The sequence below is a fragment of the Halichoeres trimaculatus genome, unplaced genomic scaffold (genome assembly GCF_033239565.1).
Source record: "Halichoeres trimaculatus isolate MK-OKI-2021-1 unplaced genomic scaffold, fHalTri1.1 fHalTri1_scaffold_11, whole genome shotgun sequence".
Taxonomy (NCBI): Eukaryota; Metazoa; Chordata; class Actinopteri; order Labriformes; family Labridae; genus Halichoeres; species Halichoeres trimaculatus.
In genome coordinates this window covers 24,242,644-24,263,097 of record NW_027437189.1, presented here as the reverse complement: position 1 = coordinate 24,263,097, position 20,454 = coordinate 24,242,644, and the positions used below count along the sequence as shown (strand labels likewise).

General features: G+C 41.7%; 1 protein-coding gene across 2 annotated transcripts; it reads left to right on the top strand.

Annotated features, from left to right (window-relative positions):
* Positions 1–7,828: 7,828 nt before the first annotated feature.
* On the top strand, positions 7,829–16,638 carry kcna2b (potassium voltage-gated channel, shaker-related subfamily, member 2b). Of its 2 annotated transcripts, none has more exons than XM_074681409.1 (3): positions 7,829–8,231; positions 9,084–9,206; positions 9,908–16,638. In XM_074681409.1, the coding sequence occupies exon 3, from the start codon at positions 10,025–10,027 to the stop codon at positions 11,525–11,527; it is 1,503 nt and encodes a 500-aa protein (XP_074537510.1). In that variant the 5' UTR covers positions 7,829–8,231; positions 9,084–9,206; positions 9,908–10,024; the 3' UTR covers positions 11,528–16,638. The 2 variants fall into 2 exon arrangements, with proteins under 2 accessions (XP_074537510.1, XP_074537511.1); XM_074681410.1 differs by having other exon boundaries at positions 8,975–9,206.
* The last annotated feature ends 3,816 nt before the right edge of the window (positions 16,639–20,454 follow it).

Here is a 20,454-nt window from a genome sequence, read left to right as displayed (position 1 = left end):
GTCCACCTTGCCGATATAACTCTCATCTTCACTCTATGTTTTGCTCTATTTTTGTCTCCTTGGTTTCTCCCCTCTTCCTGAGGTTAATCAGCTGCTTAATTTTCTGCCATGTTCACCAACCAGCTAACCACTTCTGTCCTATTTTTGGTGTGAAGAATCTGTCTTTAATTGAAATTTTTCCACGTTCAACAGAAGCTTGTTTGGTTGGATAACTGCGTTACGAAAGCTGTAAAAAATTATGGACAGAGCTGTTTAACAACATTAGTGAGACCTCATTTTACAGCTCCCAAGGCAAAGTCAAGTAGCCGCAGGCCGATCATTCCAAGGAAGTTCAGTGTGTTGATTGGTTTATTTATTCAGCCCTCTCACTGAATATTAACAAATAATCATGTATGCATGAAGTGAAAAAACTTGGTGTGAGCAAAGCCAACATGGATATGACAGATATCACAAACAAATTTATTTATTTTTCAGTAAAAACATCTCACTATTTTAGCAGTTAATGGTGCTTTTTATAATGCAGTCTGTGTGTTTAACAGTAGAACATTCACATATGACTGAAATTAATGATTATAAAGTAACAATGCCAGATGCAGATTTTTAAACTGCTACAGCTTCATTTGTTGCAAAAAAAAAAAAAAAATCCTGAATCCGTCTGTAAACTGCTCAAAACAATCTGCTCTGAAAATGTCACAAGATCTTGATGAGGTTTGCTCTGCTCCAGGCTGGCAAACCAGAAGGAAGGGGGTTCGTGGAGCAGGTAACCTTAGAGTCCGTTTACGCAGCAACACTTTTGGATGGCAAAAGTATTGTTGTCTCTCTTGTTTACATGGAAACAGCGTTTTAACCGACCTAAAAAAACGGCTCCAGAATGGACGTTTTCCTGAAACGCTTCAACAGCTATTGCCTTGTAAACAGCAAACCAGAGTTTTCTAGAGGAAACATTGATGTCACATTACACTTTGCACATGGGCATACAACTGTGGACTACCACGTTGTGCTTTTGTGCTCAATCTGTTGAATCCAATACACCAGATGATCGGCCCAACATGACTTTGGTGGAGATCTACCATAAGAGACACTTATAGCGCCAACTACAGGCCTGGAATGCTCACTACAGCATTTTCAGTCCTTTAGTGCTTCCATGTAAACCTTTTCTTTTTCCGTCTGCATTCTTTGCATTTTGGGGTGAAACATCGTGTAAACAGGGCCTTAAAGGTCCCATATTCTGCTCCTTTTCTACAGTTTAATATGGATCATTGATGTCTTCATGAAATGGTAGTAACATGTTTTGGTCCAAAAAGCCAATAAATCAAGCACAGCAGCATTGTTTCCAGGCTCTCATAGCTCTTCTGTTCAGAACGCTCTGATTTAGTGGGCGTGACCTTCATATGTAAATGAGCCACCGCTGATACCGCCCCGCGTCACTGAGAGTGCCACCACCACAGCTAAAGTTAGCATCCTGAAGCTAACACAGAGACAGGGGGGACACTGAGGAAAAGCTCTTACATCTGCTCCACAGCACACAGCATTTAAAATACTCACATTTCCAGGGTCCCAGGTTTGTTAGTGGATGGTTGGTAATGCTCCTGGTTCAGGACCAGTCTATTCGCTAGCCCTCTGTTGTACTGTCCAAAGTTGGAAAAGCAGTCAGTGACTAGCACACACACGCACAGTTTTACTGAGTGTAGCTGGCACATTTCCTTGATAAATGAACTTTAGCCACTTAGTCTTGTCTTCTTCCAAGATGGGGAGCTTGTGCATGGAACTATGTGGCTGTTTACAGCCAAAAACAGTTTTACTCCTCTCTCCAGCAGCAGGGAGAGGAGTGGGCAGGTAGAGGGTTTAGGGGTATCTTCTCCGGTGGACCAATCAGATCAGACTTGCTCCTGATTGGTCAAAAAAGGAAATCACTGACATCAGCAAATCCCCACAATCCAAACAGCTCGTTGTAGGTCAGGATTTACATTCATAAGCACTACTAAGTACAGGTTTTGTCATTAAATATCACATTATGTGGGCTTGGAGGAAAAACACAGACCCACAAATTTCACTAAAAGACTTAATAAAGTGATTTTTGCATAATATGGGGCTTTAAAGAATCAGATCAAAAATGGAGTTTCAGAAGCAGTAGAGTTTTCCAGAACACCTGTGTTGTTTTCTTTTTTCTCCTACCCCTCAAAAGGTAGTGCCTTTTAATCTTAATGGTTTACCTGTTTAAAGAAATAGAAAAATTGTTTAATACTACATGTGAATTATCATGGAGGTGACAAGCCCTTATGGATCGCACACTGCATGCACTGCAATCCTTATGCCTTTAAAGGTGGGTGGTTTATTGTTTAGACCTTGGGTGGAGTTTTTGGTTGAGACACTAATTCAAAGATCAGTAAGACTGATACACTCTTTAAACAACATCCTCTGTCAGTATTTAAACGAGTTATTGTGACATGTAATGTTTGAGTGCTTTAAATGGACAGAAATGTGCCCAATCAGTTCATTTACCATATTTTTATAATCCAGCAGGCTCCTACACCACTGCTGGTTAGCTACGAAGGACGGCTGCACAGGATGATGATGCTGTTGCTGTTGATGTTGCTACTGCTTCCACAGAAATAAGATTAAATCACGGTGCCACTCTGTGCTGATCAGCTCCAGTTTACAGCCACAAGCTTCAGGACACAAGGTGGAGCTCCTGGTATACAGACATATGCTACACAAAACAGCAAAAACAGGACATTTACACACAACCACTGGAAGATACACAATAACGCTCCAGTTCAGATGTCATTTTTGATTTTTCTGTCAGCTGTTCGAGAGTGAATCTGCTGCTAGTCATCTCGGTTTGTGCTGTCAAAACAAACAGACAGATGGTGGCGAGAGTGGATGTGTAAAACAGAGAGAGTGAGAGAAAGAAAGAGAGGGGGAGACACTGCCATGCTCTAACAGATGACTCATCACTCTGTCACAGTGACCTTTATCTGCTGCCCTCTCCACTTCCTTTGTTCCATCCTTTCCCTTCATTTTCATTTTCGCCACACCTCTTACTCCATGTCCAGCTGCATGCATCCATGTACATCCCTTTACATCCTGCAACTCCTCTGTGACACATTTCTGCTCTTTCTGACATCATTTCAACCTTTAACCTTATTAAATCTTCCATTAGCCCCTCAGAAACAGAGATGTCCTCACATAGCAGACGTATCGAGCCATGCATTCTTCTTGGTCATGCATTATAGATGGTATTAATATGCTCCAAAGTTTCCTCTCTAACCAAAGCCACACCTTTGTGTGCCAGAGTTAGGTCATCGATTTTGTTCTTGTTTTCAAAGGCTGGGAAAACAACAGAAAGTGAAACCACATCCACAATCAATAGTGGAGTACTCTACTTGGAGGGTAAGGACATATCTCATCATGAAGGCGGTGATCATCATCATCAGCCGGGCAGCTCTCAACAGGCAGGTAAAGCACTTCCAAGGTCAGTCGCTAATTATAGAGGGACCACACAGGGAGACTAGCAGAGAGAGGAGTTAGAGGAGAATAGGAGAGGAATAAGACGGATGAAGGGTCAAAATACTCTAATGCAGTAATTAAGTTAGGGCTGCATCACTGTAGCAACCCTGATGTGTTGAAACTGACTTCTAAACCAACCTTTCCCCACTGTTGCTGTCTTTCCTGGCATGTTTTTGTCTTGTGATGTAAAAAGCTGAGCTTCTTACACACGCTCCTCACTGAGATTGTATGGAGGAATGAGGGAGGCATGTTTTGGAGGTTTATTTTTATACCTGCATGCCAAAATTAATTCAGCATGAAAAAACTGGCATCCCGAGCTATCAAATCAGGAACAATGGTGTAACAGAGATAAAGCAGAGCATGGATTAATAGCCCAGTTGTTTGTGTTCCTGAGTGGTGTGTGCTTGGTGAAGTTTCATTTTCACAGTTTCTTCTCTTGGAGGCATCAGGAACCACAGGTCAGCATGACTTTATCTGAATGTACGTCACACTTTTTCTGCACGTGTTCTGCTAGCGTGCACATGCACATTCCAGGACAAAACTTATGATACGTGTGTGAGTGTGTGAGAGAGAGTGTAGAGTTTGTGTTGTTGTGGTGGCAGCTTGTAAGTGAGTGATCACCTGCTGCAGCACCAGCAGAGGTCATCCTTGAAAAAGCTCCTCCCCTGCAGTCTGCTGTCATAAGTTGGATCAACACTCTCTTTTCCCTCTCTCGTACACTTTCACTCCTCCTCCTCCTTCTCTTCCACATGTTCTGCTGCATAAAACAGGGTGGAGATTTTAGGCGTGCAGGTCTGCTGACTCACACACTGCTATGCAAATAAGCTGATCATCTCACAAAATGTCCAAACTGAACTGTGTGGGATTGCAGGGAAATCGTTCTCTGAGTGGATGGATTCAATGTGCCCAGATCAAGAAAATAATTGGTTTGAGCTCTGTGTACTCCCCACACTTAACTGCCATCCAGGGCTTCATCATTCCCTTCCTATATATTGGCTTTCTAATCCACAGTACAAACAAGACTCACAGAGCACAATGAGTTCTGTCTGGATGCTCTGAGCTCCCCTTCAATTTAAAAAGTGAAGCTTGGTGGGGGAATGAGTGCAGCCGTGGTTTACAGACATCATGTGGGGTCATTAGTTTGGGAGGATTCTTAAGTTTCTTTGTGAGGTTCCATCTGGTCTGCTCAGCCGAATACAAAACAGAATCAATGGTGCCATTCAGACACTTGGCACGGGATAAAGGTGGAAGGGAACATGAGATACAATTAAGGGCCAGAACGGTGGGCTGGTTAATTGTACTCAGAACTCCAGGTCAACTGTTTAGAGTATTGATTCTTCTGATATTGATCATTTGTGTGCCTCTCTCTTTTCACTTGTTGACTTCATTTACAATTTTGTTCAGCTCGGCCGCATTCAAAGAAAAGCATATCCGTCCTTCTTTTTGTGCATTGTCCCCACGCTCTAGAAAACTGTAAATTAACTACTTTGACACTACATTCCTAAAAGAATTATTATTTTTTTGGTCAAACTCTGGTGTCATACTAACCTTTGTTCTGTTCTGTCACTGTAATTATTACCTCCGCCCAGGAGGTTATGTTACTGGGAGAGTTTGTCTGTGAACAACATAACTCAAAAAGTTTCAAACAGATCTTGATGAAATCTACAAGTAATGTTCAAAATGGGACAAGAAAGAAGTGATTGCATTTTGGAGGTGATCAGGATCACTGTCTGAATCCAGGACCTTTTTTAAAGGATTCTTTATCATTGTGAGATAGGGCTGTTTTCACCATATGTGTAAATAACTTCATGATAAATGGTTTGATTGTTTTGCAAAACAATACAAGACAAGGTCACATTGATTTTTGACAGATGTAAAAGTACGATCCAGATCCTGTCAATATTCTGGATACTAAGATCCAGAATATGAAATATGTACTGGGTCGTAAAAATTTGCAACACTGTCAGGAAACAAATTATCGTACAAACCTGCAACTAACACCAAATCATAGCAGACAGTCTGCTGAAAGGGAGTATAACATTAAAGTAGGACTAAAGTGTTGGTGTCAATCACACTATGCTTGGTGGAGGTCTGCGCTCTCTGAATGCTTTTCTAGTTTGAATAATGTAAGTATAATATTAAAAATCAAGAGAATGTAATTTGTCTGTTCAGATTTGATGCATATTTCTAAGTTATCAACTCTTTTAAAGTTTCAGTTTAGCTCAGAGGTTTGGGCACTGACCCGAAGCTGTCTCTTCAGGTCAGTGCCCAGCTCACTGCAAAAACTGAAATCTTATCAAGTGTTTTTGTCTTATTTTCAGTAGAAAATGCCTTTTTAGAATTATTATCAGCCACATTCACCCGACCAGTCCAGAAAAATGTCTTATTTCAAGTCATTTGAAGACAAAAAAGAGGTCTGAATTGGATGTAACAAGTTAAAAATATCTGCCAATGGATCAAGAAAAAAGTTACTTGTATTAAGACAATATTTTAGTTTTTACCAAATTTTCTAGCAAATCTTTCTTGTTCCATTGGCAGATTTTTTTTACTTGTTACAAGCAATTCAGACCTAATTTTTGTCTTAAAATAACTTGAATCAAGAAGTTTTTCTGGACTGACAAGTTGAATGTGGCTCATATTGAGTATAAAAAGACAATTTTGCTAAACTCTTGATAAGATTTCAGTTTTTGCAGTGCTGTTGCTGGCTGTTTGATGGTTTGGCGTCTCAATTCTTAAAGCAGTGGTTTATAGATAAATGTGGTTCAGTGAGCCAGTTACTCAGTCTATAGCCAACCATATGAGAATTCAGATGTGTGTGTATCTGTCTGACTCCCATAGTTTTTATATTTTCCCTAAGGGTATTTGAGAGTTTCCCTTGGAGACAAAGTTTATACGATAGTTATTCCCAGCCAGGTATAAGACACTGGAACTTTACACTAAGTGTATCACATTGCTTCAATCACTCTGTGCACTGTTGTGTAACAATACAATCTTTGTCTGGAATAATCAATGACAAAGACCGTCATAGAGATCATCAGCAGAGTCATGTTTCACTCTCTGTATGATGTATGAAACGGGATCCACTCAGTATCAAACAGCTGATCTGCGTTAACATGTTGATATGTAAATAGTAGCACGTGTGCCTGCATATGTTTGCTGTTACTTTCAAACATGTTGGGGACTTTTTTGTGTTCACAAGTTATTTTTAGATTGAGCAAACTAATCAGTTTATTTGTTACGTTACACTCCTACATGCCATTTGTTGAACTGGTGGATAAATGTAAAATCACAGGCAGGATATCAGCACACGTGTGGTTTTCTGGTTAAGAGCCATGCTATGACTCTCTTCAAGCTCTATCCAGTGTCTCATACATTAAGTGCCACAGTGGGTGATGAATCATGACGCTGCTGACATCCATTAGATATTGGTGGCCCGGCTCTCGGCAGCATTTGGCCCTCTTCGTTTTACATTCATGGACAATGTAGATTGAAGAGTTCGCGACCATCAATCAGCCGGCTTATGTAAAAGTGTCAAGGGACCTTCAGCCAAAGTGGTGAATTGGTTATCAGCTGCAAACAGGAGTGAGGTACCTCTTTTCTCCCTGCTGTCCCTTTTCATCATCTTAATCAGAGTTTTGGCACTTTGATTGGAGAAGGATTGCACATCATATAGAGCCTGTCCTTGGGACTGTAGAGAATGGCAAAGCAAGGAGAACGCATGAAGGAGGTCAAGTATATTCCCCGTGTATTCTCCTGAGGTTTGAAGCATTTTCCTTTATGTTCACTTCCTGTTCTCTGCCTGGAGACATATCTAGGTTTTCACCTGGCTCAAGAAAAGAGGGGGAAGGGAGTACTCAACTTGATCAGTTCATTTGACTGTATAATCACAGGGCTCTCAACATGGACTTCTTCTGGTTTGTCATTGAATTGAGAGCTGTTAGCATCAGTCCTCTGTGTGTGAGTGTGCGCCTGCGTGTGCTTAATGGGTCTGGGCAGTAATTAGCAGACTGTTATACAGTATGAAGGTCTGTTAATGATCAGTGCATACTAAGCAACTCAACTAACTGGAGTCTGCATCTTAGACTAAAGACCTCACATGGAGTGCACACAGTTCAAATCCATTACCATAATGTAAAAGCACATGCTGAAGACATGTGCAGGGTTAAAGTAGTTTATCACAACAATCCGACCTGAATTCAGAAAAAGAATATCCATATTTTTTCCGTCCTCCTCCATACAGAAAAAATCAATACATTTTTCTTGACACATTGCAAACTGCTTCTACCTTCAAATCTTGCTTTCTGCTTTTTTTTCTCCTTGGACGCCCTCCTTTCCTTGAATAATTAAAAGAAACCTAAACAGTCCCCTCCATATGCCTCTTCCCCTTTAATGTGTAGCACTAAGGACAGGAGTGTCGGGTGAGGGGGGAGCGCAGAGAGATGGGGCGAGGCGCGCAAGACGCTGTTAGTATGCGCTGCGATGCCCTGCTGCAGCCCACGCGCCTTAACTATAGACAATTTTGCCAAAATATGACAAACACGAGGAGGCACAGCTGCTCCAAAACAGTTGGTCGTGATGAGGTGACAGCATCTGGAGAGATCAGTCAAACAAGGGAAGAAGGAGGAGAGCTATAAAGGCATGGACTCACGACCTCACGGCACCTTGAAAGAAGAGACAAACTGGATAAACGTATGCGTCGGCGCACCAAGAAGAGAACCAGGGTGAATTCCGTGCATGCCATTATCTGAAATAACGTCGTAGACCGACAGATAATGCTATGATGCTTTGTTTAGTGCATGGAGTCTATTGTGGCTGTCCATGATCCCCACAGGAGAAGGGCTGCAAATGGCTTGAGCATGTCTGGCACCTGCCACTCCAAACTAACTCACTCGCGCTTGCCAATCAACAACAACAGCAACAACAACAACAACAACAACACTGCGGTGTAGTGTTTGAATGTACCAAATGCATGAACTTGGCTGCTTTGTCTCACATGAATGACAGATTGAGTAGTTTACACCTTTCAAAACGCCATCAAAAGACTGCGTTACTCCGTGGAATGGGTTGGAAACACAAGCCTCCATTTGTTACTAACGTGCATCAGTGGTGTATTTGTTTGTATATCCCCCATCAGGATAAAGAAAGAGGAATTGATGTAGTTTAACCGGAGCAGCTAAAACACCGTGATGCAAATCCTGAAGCGGTCATGTTTAAGAGGCTCAAACAGGTGATTTCGCTTTTCGTGAGATCAAAGCATGCGTGATCCCCGGCAGAAACACTGACAGCGTTGCCTCCCTTCCACAATAAGTCTCCGCAGTTATAAGGATCACCTTTGCTGTTGTTGCAGGCTGCGGCGTATTGTTCTGAACCGGGGGCGTCATGTTTGTGCCGCTGCAGGCATTTCTAAGATTTGCTTTTCTCCCATCACAACACCATCGCCCCCTCCACATGCTTCAACCTGTAGCCTAGCTGCATCTCGGCATGTGCCTGCTGGTCACTCAGGCGAGGGAGGTGACTCCTGCATCCTCACTCCTTGTCCCCCCTCTCCCACTCCCACCGCTGCGTTGCTGCAGGGCCGGAGTTTGGGGCTGATCTATGGCTGACAGCAGGGAGCTGCTTTAAACGTGGAGGCTGACTTTTGACCGGATGCTACATCTGGCTCTTTGGACAAGCCTTGCACGTACCAGAGCAACAAGGTGAGACTTTTGGATCAATATCACAACATTGCTGCCTTTCTGCATTAGTAGTGACATTTTTAGCCTCCTCACACATAGCTTATAGCTTCTGTACAGTGGCCTGGCAAGTTTAAGGGTGCTCTGATCAAATCACCAAAATGAGAGGGGTGTCAATCACTGGATGTGAAAACATCTCTATACCTTATTCACTCATAAACTATTAATTCGATCAATGACTTGATGATGTCTTTCTTGGCTTTGGAAGGGAGCATCAGTCACATCACACATAGAGGCAGGAGAAATTTCCGTCGGAGAGTGGACGGAGCACTCAGCATATAATCAGATTCCTTGGTTGTAATTGAACCCCGTGAGAGCTGATACAGTATTGCTGGCCAGCATATTGATCTTGCAGCATGCTCATATGAGAGAGAACTCATAACCTAATACACAGAGACACGATGGAGCCAATTTGCCTAAATGGCCCCCTCCCCTCTCCTTGTTATTTTCAGCCGTCCTGCACTTGCCTGTTTGCAGGAAGGTCTTGAAATAACACAGCTTTTCTGGGAGATGTCAAATGTATCAGCTTCTTAGAAAAATATGAGACTGGAAGTGCAGCACACACATGCTCAGAATCTAAGTCAAAAATCTGTTTTGCTGGATCTGTTACTTTGAACATGGCATTCATCACTGCAGTCTCTTCTGCTTATCCTCCTGTCCCACAGCTTATCACAGGCAGGTCGGTCTGTACCAGAATCCACCGGCGCCTGAAGGCTTTCTCTCCTCATTGCCCGACGTGGCCCCACCCTATCTGAATCCTGCAGGTTCCATCTCCTTCCAGCATGACGGTTGCTACCAGCGACACAGTGGACGAAGCAGCAGTTCAACCGGGTCAGCCTCATGACCAGTACGAGCCAGAGCCGGACCATGAGTGCTGCGAGAGGGTCGTCATCAACATCTCAGGCTTGCGCTTTGAGACGCAGCTTAAAACTCTCTCTCAGTTTCCAGAGACGCTGCTCGGGGATCCCAAGAAAAGGATGAGGTATTTTGATCCTCTCCGGAATGAATACTTCTTTGACCGGAATCGACCCAGTTTTGATGCTATTCTGTATTATTACCAATCAGGAGGGAGGCTGCGGCGCCCTGTTAATGTGACGCTGGACATTTTTTCAGAGGAGATCCGGTTTTATGAACTGGGTGAGGAGGCTATGGAAATCTTCAGGGAGGATGAGGGCTTTATAAAAGAAGAGGAGCGGCCCCTGCCAGAGAATGAGTTTCAGAGACAAGTATGGCTGCTGTTTGAGTATCCAGAGAGTTCAGGTCCTGCTCGCATCATTGCCATCATCTCTGTCATGGTGATCCTCATCTCCATTGTCAGCTTCTGCCTAGAGACGCTGCCAGTGTTTCGCAATGAAGAGGAGGAGATGTACAATTACCCATTCCCTTCCATGTCCAATGCCACCTCCACCTATGTAGGCTCTAATTATTTTACTGATCCCTTCTTCATCGTAGAAACACTCTGCATCATCTGGTTCTCCTTTGAGTTCCTGGTGAGGTTTTTCGCCTGCCCGAGCAAAGCTGGATTTTTTGGAAACATCATGAACATCATTGATATTGTGGCAATCATCCCTTACTTCATCACCCTGGGCACAGAACTGGCTGAGAGGCCCGAGGACAGAGAGGCAGGGCAGCAGGCTATGTCTTTAGCTATTCTTCGCGTCATTCGTCTGGTGAGGGTGTTTCGTATCTTCAAACTCTCACGTCACTCCAAGGGGCTGCAGATCTTAGGACAGACTCTCAAAGCCAGTATGCGTGAGCTGGGCCTCCTCATCTTCTTCCTGTTCATCGGCGTGATCCTCTTCTCAAGTGCCGTCTATTTCGCAGAAGCAGACGAGCCACAATCCCAGTTCAGCAGCATTCCCGAGGCCTTCTGGTGGGCCGTGGTTTCAATGACCACTGTAGGCTACGGAGACATGGTCCCGACAACCATTGGAGGAAAGATTGTGGGGTCTCTCTGCGCCATCGCTGGTGTGCTGACTATCGCCCTGCCTGTTCCTGTAATTGTCTCCAACTTTAACTACTTCTACCATAGAGAGACGGAGGGCGAAGAACAGGCACAGTATCTTAATATCCCAAGTGTGCCTAAAGCCAGCTCAGCTGACGATTTGAAGAAGAGCGGTCGGAGCGGCAGTGGATCCACCCTCAGTAAATCGGACTATGTGGAGATCCAGGAGGCGGTGAATCATAGCACTGAGGACTTCAGACCAGAGGCCATGAAAACAGGAAACTGCACCCTGGCCAACACTAACTATGTAAACATCACTAAGATGCGTACAGATGTTTAATGTAAGTTTCTGTAAATGGTGTACATCAGCTGGGGTCTGCTGGAACTGTAACAGGTGGATGAGGCTTTGACTCCTTGGGTTAACAGCCTTCGGTGCCCATAATCAGAGTCCAGAGCAGAAGGGTGAGGTAAACTTCAGAGAGGACTTTATGTTCTCCTACATTCCATAGATCTGCCACTCGTCTTATTTAGGAGATTGTCAGTGTCTGCATGGAGATAGTCTTACCAGTGTGCCAGTCGTTGTCCTGCTCGCAACAGTAGCCAAGAAGTAGCCTAAAAAGTAATAATCAATATCAATAATGTAAGGGAACATGCTCAGACTGCCATGGGAGAGAGATGCATGTTGAGATAATATTTAGATCAACATATTTTTATGCTTTAGATGTAATTTAATATATATATTAACTTAAGATAAACAGCAGACCACACGATCAGTATTCCTGAGAATCTGAAACCTGCTGCTCTAACTGCCAAGGTCCCGACTCGGAGAGAAACCAAATCAGATATCACAGCTGTTCTGTCAGGGGAAAACTCAATTACCATCAGAAAGTGAGAGGGTAAAACTGTTTTTGTCTTTTTTTTTTTTTTGTGGCAAAAAGGTTATTTTTAGAGAAGAGGCCTGAAGGCAGCACCCTCTCTTGGTCCTTACTAGATAACAGTCTAGTATGAGTTCTGTAGACACCAACAGATGAATGACAGCGCTGTGCTGTAATCCTGGACCACAGCAGCACACCACCTCCTTCCTCTTGCCATTTTCCCTTTTACAGTATGGGCACTCTCTGTGTATTGGTGTAACCAGCCTTTGCTAGAAGAAAAGTTTCTCTAAACAGAATGAATGTCAGCTTTATATAATGCTGTGTTTTTGAATATGTTAGTGATACAATGACTTTGTGCTTCTTAACTGCATTTCAGAAAAGACAGTGAACATTTTTCTCTGTAGTGATCTTAGTGAGTGCCTATTTCTCCGTTTGTCTCTTAACTACACCTTCAAGTGTCTCTTCAGCCGTCGCCCAGGTCAACTGTTACAGACACGCAATGAGAAACGTTGCTGTTCTCAACTTCACGGCATTCCATGTTTGTAGAAACACAACAACAAGAATATGAATTTAAAATATTTAAAGGCAGAGAAGTTGACTGGTTTAATGATCAAATTATGACTAGGTTTCATAACCCAAAATCTTAAATTGTTTATTGTAAAGGCCCAGTGCTCAGTGATCTACGGTGGCCAAAGGGTCAATTTGCAAAAGCAACAACACAAATGCAAAAGCCACAACACAACAGAAGTACAGCCACAACGGAGGATAAGAGGACAGTTTTCCGAACAGACACAGAAAAGTTATGAAGTAAGTTAATCATTGTTTTCTTTTATAATTTAATTTATGATAAATATAGCTCTAAAGCTAACTTAAAGAAATATAAGTAAAAGAAGAAGCTATATTTATCATAGATGAAGTTAATATTTACTTACTTTACTGTGTAACTTTCCTGTGTCCCTTTGGATAACTAACCTCTTTTAACTTCTGTTGTGGCCATATTTAGAATAGAATAGAATAGAATAGAATAGAACTTTATTGTCATTGTAACAAGTACAATGAAATTGAAGTCACAGCAGCAATCAAGAAAACAAAAGTAAGAAAGTGTATAGAAAGTGCAAAAAGGTCCATAAGAAAATAGATGATGACAGCTTGTCCATCATTGTCCAGTTCAGACAGCCTCCACCTCCACAGCGTCCAGGACTGAGCTTCTTCAGTCATGCTCCATCTCTGTCTCCTAGATCCTGTCTGCTCTCAGCAGGTGAAGCTCTTCCAACGTGGCGTTGGTGTCTGATGTTAGCTCCATTAGCCATGTCTGTGAATAGCATGATGCTACTCTGCCTTCTGGTATTCCCTCTGTTGCTGGGTTTGCACAGCTAGCTCGTCCATCTTATTGGAGATAGATCTTACGTTCCCAATAACGATGGATGGAAGGACAGGTCCATGTCGTCACTTCTTAGCTCACACCTGAGAACCAGCACGTCATCCTCACCTCCTGCTCCTCACCTTGTGGGAAAACATCAGGCCTTACATTAGTTAGCATTGACATGCTACAGGCTGCCAACAGCTGATTTTGTATGTAAACAATGCAGCCATGGTTACATGTAGGATCTCCAGACAAATACAGGAGAAAAAATAGTTAAATTAGCACTGAAGCCACAAAAAGGCTGCCATAGCCAACAGGGTGGCGCCTAGCAACTACTAGCAGCTACTACTATTTTAGTAGTAGTACAACTACTAGCTACTTAGTTGTTGCATTTGTGTTGTAGCTTTTGCAAATTGCCTGACACCCACCAACCACCAAAGTGATCAATTAAATTAATTTTTCCACATGTAAGCCAGTATTGTTGTAGAAAAAGGAAATTATATTGATTTTGTAATTTAAGGCAGCTTTATTTTGCAACGTGTTACCAGAACCATGACTAGACTGATTTTGACTGAGGTGGCATTTATCTATGCAGGGAGGTGGCATTTCTGTGTGTGTGGGCATTTCTCTGTGTGTGTGTGTGTGTGTGTGTGTGTGTGTGTGTGTGTGTGTGTGTGTGTGTGTGTGTGTGTGTGTGTGTGTGTGTGTGTGTGTGAGAGAGAGAGAGAGAGAGAGAGAGAGAGAGAGAGAGTACATTAATAAGTAGCACTTATTTACCCTTCTGTCACATAGATCTTCCAAGCTATTCTTTTAGGACTCAGAAAAGAAGATCCAAAGTCAAATGGTAACATTCTTGAAATTCTTCCAAAATACACTTATTGGCCACATTTCAGCAACATTGCCAATTATTGTATTTTTGACTGTTAGTAAGAATGAACTTGCAATCTTTTGTTGTGTCATCTCTTTCCCAAACACCATCCTATAAAATAGATGTGTAAGGTGAAACTCTTTATAGCTGAAAGTACCAACGAAAAGAAACATTTCCTTGATGAGAAGCAAAGAAAGCTGCCTGCAGACTGTTGCTACACCATCCAAATAGTTGAGTGGTGTATGGAGGTGACCATCTAGCCTTGAACAGGGGTCAGTGCCGCCCCTGGCCAGTCTTCTATAAAACTCTGTGTATGAACATACTCTCAGTCGTCCTCTTTCTCATGTATTCTCTGCAATAGTCCAAGGTCAAGATTAGTCAGCTTTGCCTGCCCTGTTGAACATGTCTCTTTCCAACCTTTTGCTACTTGTGAAGTTCAGAAATCATTTCATTGCACATTTAGCTCACATAATGTAAGACCTCAGCTATGAGTCCTTTATAAGCATTAATCCAACAGATGCTATACTGCTATGATAGTGCTGCATGTCCTTAGATGTATTACTGTAGCATGAAAATCTATGACTTATACCTACAGTGCAAATCCACATAAATATAATCCTACATCTCTAGAAATACTAACACTAATTCCAGTGTACTTTAGGAAAGACGAGTAACTTGCTTTAAAGTATGTATCAATCCTTGCTTATGCATCAGTTCTGCCATTGCTATCTGAGATATTAAGTCATGATCCTTGTTAGGTATTTACTCAGCGGTTTGTGTCCAGAAAAAGATTTGTTAACTGCAACAAGTACAGTAGCTTCTGAGCAAACAAAGCCAAATCTGTGATCCACAGCTCAGTTTTCAATAATATCCCTCTGCCTTCAGCTTTGAATTTTTAGAATCAGCTACAATCACAACCTGGTGACTGTGTCTCACAGTGAAAGCACAATAATATCTGCTGCCAACCCAGTCGATGCGCAGGGATTCAAACAGACTTTTTGCTCAGCCAAGTGTATCATAATGCTCAGAGAGACTCTCTGAGTGCCCTTATCTCTGTATAGGTCTCACTGTGTGCACTGTCATCTGTGGACATTATCTGTGTGTGAGAGAAAGAGACAGAAACAGAGAGCTTTTATGTATATACTGTACAAACAAGCTTAGAGAGCCAGGGATTGAAACACAAGATTGGTTAAAAAGTTGTGATAGTGAAGATCAACACTGCCCACACCCTCTTTTTGCTCTGTGATCTAATGTGTACTTGTGCTTTTCTAAACTCTTCTCTTCTACTGGAACACCTCTGTGGCTTCACTTGTCTTGAAAGCTTCTTCTCTACTGCCGTCTTTTCCTCTCTTGTTACACAGCAGGACAAACACCCCTCTCCTGGAGAAAACCAACAGGACAGAATTTCAGGACAATCCCATCAAGGAAAACACATAATTGCTGTACTAAATACTACAGACATGAGGACGTTAAACACACACTGGACGCTGGTGCACATACAGCTAGTGTACACACACACTGCCTGGACACACTGTTTTGGCCACGTCTGCTCTCTGGGCAGGACAGGACAAACTTCTGTTTGTTGTGGGCAGAATGTACAAAGTGAACTAAAGCCACTGCTGGTGGTGAAAACACGTAGCCATGTAAACAATGTATCTAAGAGTTACAGCTGCTTTCAATGATGTCTTAAAAGCTTAAGCTTTAAAACAAGTCTCTGCCATGTACAGATTCCTGTGTAGCAGGGGATCTACGTGTATGCTTGCTGAAGTAATCAAAGAACCTTAGGTTGAATAGTCTGTAAATGATGTCTTTACTTTGATTTGCTCCAGGGACTAAGGATGGAAATGTACAATATATTATCAAAGAGGAAATATGATTTTTATGAGAACTTACTGTCTGTATTGCTGAACTGTGTTTGTTTTTTTTTCCACGCTGTTTTTCTATTTGATTGTTACTCCTGGCTCAGCTTCACAGTACAGGAGCTGAGGGTTGAATGAAATACACATGCAGGCCTTGGTTAATGAATTCTGTCTGTACTCACTCATTTACCTCCAGACTTTCTTCTTCTTCTGCTGTTTTCCAGTCCAAGATGTGTGCAGATAATACTCAGCTTCTTTACTGTACTGTGCTCTTTCCTTATGATAGTCAGCTGTCTCTATATGGAGCCTTTGTGTCTGAATCGTGTAAAGGAGAAAGACTCACCCAAGAGGCTCATTGTCTATTATAACACACAAAGAAAATATGGATCCTATTGCTTGCCATACTGTTTCTGAGGACCAATGTAAACAGATTATAATAGAATATCTATGGAGAGATATGTTCATTATAAAAATGTAAATTATGAAGCTATTATGAACAATAATCTTGATTATAATGTCAATAATAATGTGTTTATGATAACTCCAGGTCTTCTTTTTGCTTTTTTTAAGTGTTATGTGACTGCCAAGGCAATACGACATGTGTGGGTGTTATTTTAACAGCAGATCTGGCTTAGTTTGTTCAGGGTTCCATATACCGTGCATAGAAGTTGTTGAACGCACCCTTGTGCTCTTGTGTCCATTAAGGTATCTTTGAATCGACCATAGACGATCAACTCCTGAATGATTTTGTGTCCCGCTTCTCTCCTTAAGACAATCGTATTGTCTCTGTGGTTTACAGCCGAAGCAGAGTGGTCTATTTATAAAAGCAACAAGAGAGTGGAGGAGAGAGGCGGAGTGCAGAGCGCTCTTGACTCTTGGTTCAATGTGGAGTGGGACAAGTGCAAACATCCTCTCTAGCAGTGTCATTTCAGAGAGTCTCACACTTCCTCTGGCTGCGTCAAATGTTTGTTTCACCTCTCGTTGTCTGTCCCTTTTTGCTCTCATCACTGCCGCTTGAGGTTTTTTTTTTTCCCTCTCTACTATTTGCCGATCTCATATTTCATTTCCCACACTCTTCTCTTGTTTTCATCCATTTCCATCTCTGCCTCTCCATCAGCTCTAAGCACCAGAGTAATGCAGAGTGGATGATCTGATTCCCCTCTCAGACAGATATTAGCTGGAGCATAATGCTCCTTCTGGTCGTCTCAGTTGGCCGGGTTCCGGTATGTCAGCCCGGGACAGTATCCAGGCAGTTTTCCAGATAGCTGATGGATATTGATCCTCTGATCGCTTTTTGATTAGCTATTTAGCTTCTTAAACAGGAGCTCAGATATTCTTTTTAAGGCCAGACAATTTTCCACATTTATCACACATTTGTGGTTTTGCACATGTAACAAGTGTGTGAGAGGTATCAGACTCAGAATACTTTATTGATCCCCGAGGGGAAATTACATTCCAGTTATACAGTCATTCAGTATTTCCCTAGTCACGCCATCTGTGATGCTTTCATTTAATAAGGGAATGGAAAAAAAGTACTCATCAGAAAAGAATTTATCATGGGGCAACCTTTTGCTGTTGAAAAGTGAAGAATTGCTAAAGTTCAAAAAAATAAGTTCCTTGAGTTTCCAAGCTGGATCCAAAAACCCAGCCACATTTACAACTAAATGAAGGATGTTTATAACCAGATGGTTTTGGTCAATAGCTCACTTCTCAACCCCTTACTGTCTGAATTAATTAACAACTATAAAAATAGATTGTTTTATGGGTTTTTGCATTCTTACAGATGTTAAATTAAGTGGAGATTGTAAATTTGAATATAGTACGCACAATAGTTTATCGACATGAGAAGTTCATCCCTCGACCGATTTATCGTTACATAGTGGATCTATGATCTTTGGTTTGTGTAGAATGTGAACCAATAGGTAATAATGAAATACAAAGGTGTTTGCAGCTTAATTAAGGCTTAAAGTGAGGAACAGGTTTGCATGATGAGCTGTTTGCTTTCTTCTTTCTGCCAGTTTCCAGAGAAGACAGGAGTCAGTTTTCGCCATCTTCTCCAAAATGGCAACAACCATGTTTGGGCTTAAAAATGCTGCCTCTTATGGATGACATCACTGAGATTACATTTATGTTCTACACAACCTATGAAATTATTATCTTATTATTAATATTATCTTATCAACTGTTTTTTCCAGTTGATATTCTTTCTAATTCCTTTAGTTTGTAGGTGTCTTTAAAGAATGGTCTTTGTGGGCTTCCATACATTGATGGAACTTTTTACCTGTTATAGATTACGGAGATCTTTTGTACATACATGCCTCTGCACAGTGTCTCCATATGGTTGATACGGCCTACCACGCCTCTTTGAAGTTCATAGCAAACTGTGAACCTTGGACTCATCATTGTGAGGTGTACTTTTGGGTTGGGTGGCCTTTCTTTGGTGACCTGGAGGGTCACCAATTGGTACACTTCTATCTATGAGGCATTCTTTACTATTTATGTGTTTTATCATGCAGAAAAGTACTAAACAGTACTCTCTGTGTTCTCAGGTCCTCATTATGCTCTCTCTCCCAAATGCTTGGACAGAAATTGAATTGGGAAAAGTGCCTTTGGGTACTCTGCACCCACAGCTTGGAACCAGTTGCAAAAACTTAAAGCTCAGGGAGCTGGTGTCTCTAAATGTTTTTAAATCTAAAATGAAACACATGGAGGCAGGTTCAACAAGGTGTTAGTGTTTTAGCTCAGTTGTTTGCACAATTTATTCCAAAAATGTGATTTTAATCCATAATCTTGTGTTTTGTTGACTGTGCTTTGTCTTTTTTGTGTTTCCTTCTTTAACTTTGTGTTTTTGCTGCTGCCTGTCTTGGCCAGGTCTCCCTTGAAAAAGAAAGAAAGTATTTGACAATATATAAATACAATAACATAATAAGTGTGGACTAGAAAAACAAAAAAAGTCCTTTAGAAACAACAGCTTGGCCATTATTCCCGAGTCAGCCTCCACATCCACAGGGTCCAGGACTGAGCTGGACTTCTTCTTCTACTAATGCCTTGTTCTTTATTTTTAAAGGTGGCACACCTGGAATGATTTCAGTTGGATACGAGAAAATGATAAGATTAATATTAGCAGATCCGTTTCCCTGCCAAGTTTGTCTCATAAGGTCCCACATCTAAGACAATATTTGCATAATGATTTCAAGAAGTCACGAACCTATAACTGTGATATATGACCAGTGTTATTTCTGCCAACTATGCCTCCTGAGTCCTTTTTGCTTTTATTTTATAGTTATCTTTGTAAATAATTTCAAGCATCCAAAAGAAGATGAAGAATATATAGCCAATTTCCCCTGGCCTGACATTTTAACTGAGTGCACTTGTATTGTATGTCGCTCTGGACAATTTGTAATAGAAGTAAATGCCTCACAAGCTGTGAACACTTGCACATTGCAGCACGAGCTGATTTGTAACCTAATACCCGGCCCAGTTAATGGCCTGTCAACCTGAACTTTCTTTATAGCACACCAGGTTCCATAGGGGAGAAACCATACTGTGTACATTTGTACATGTGGAGGAGGGGAAACCCTTTTTTTCATCACTCCCCTCCCCACTGTGGAAGCCCCCTTTTATTAACCTGGTCTATAAATAGCAAACAGCAGGGTTCCTCTGTGTTTAGATGAAATAGCTCCTCTGGATGTACAGCTCAAGAAAGCAATGTAGATATTATATTTCAGACCCAGACATAAGGCACGGTTTTGAAAGCATTGTTGTTATTTTTTTCTTTGAATAATTGGAGTGCAAATGAAACAGTGATTTAAAAATCAGGCTAATATTAGTATATTGTAATGTATGACTGAAAAGAGGGCTGAATAATAGAGGGGTTGGAGTCGGAGCACAAGGAGAAGAGAAGGTGGAGGTATGGAAAAGCCACCGGGGAGCTTCAGTCTGTCAATGTATTTAATGAGCTGCATTGATTTAATGTGTGTGACCCACATTCTGCAGGCTGCTCTCCATCATACACCTTTACTTAAAGCCAAACACAATGCAGCGCTATAGAATATGGTTTCAGCTGACACAAAGCTCTTATCGGACACGCTCATTGAATATCTCATAGTGAAGTGACACAAACACAATACTCACATTGAACAAAACTGAGAAAAGCATTCAATAGTCTCCTCACATACTAATAAACCATCTTTGTTTACTATAATTTTTACTGCTGGCTAGCATTTTTCCATCAGATAATTCGTTAAAGATCAATGACGGATATTAAAGGAGGAATCCTATAGAAGAGTAGAATTCTCCTCT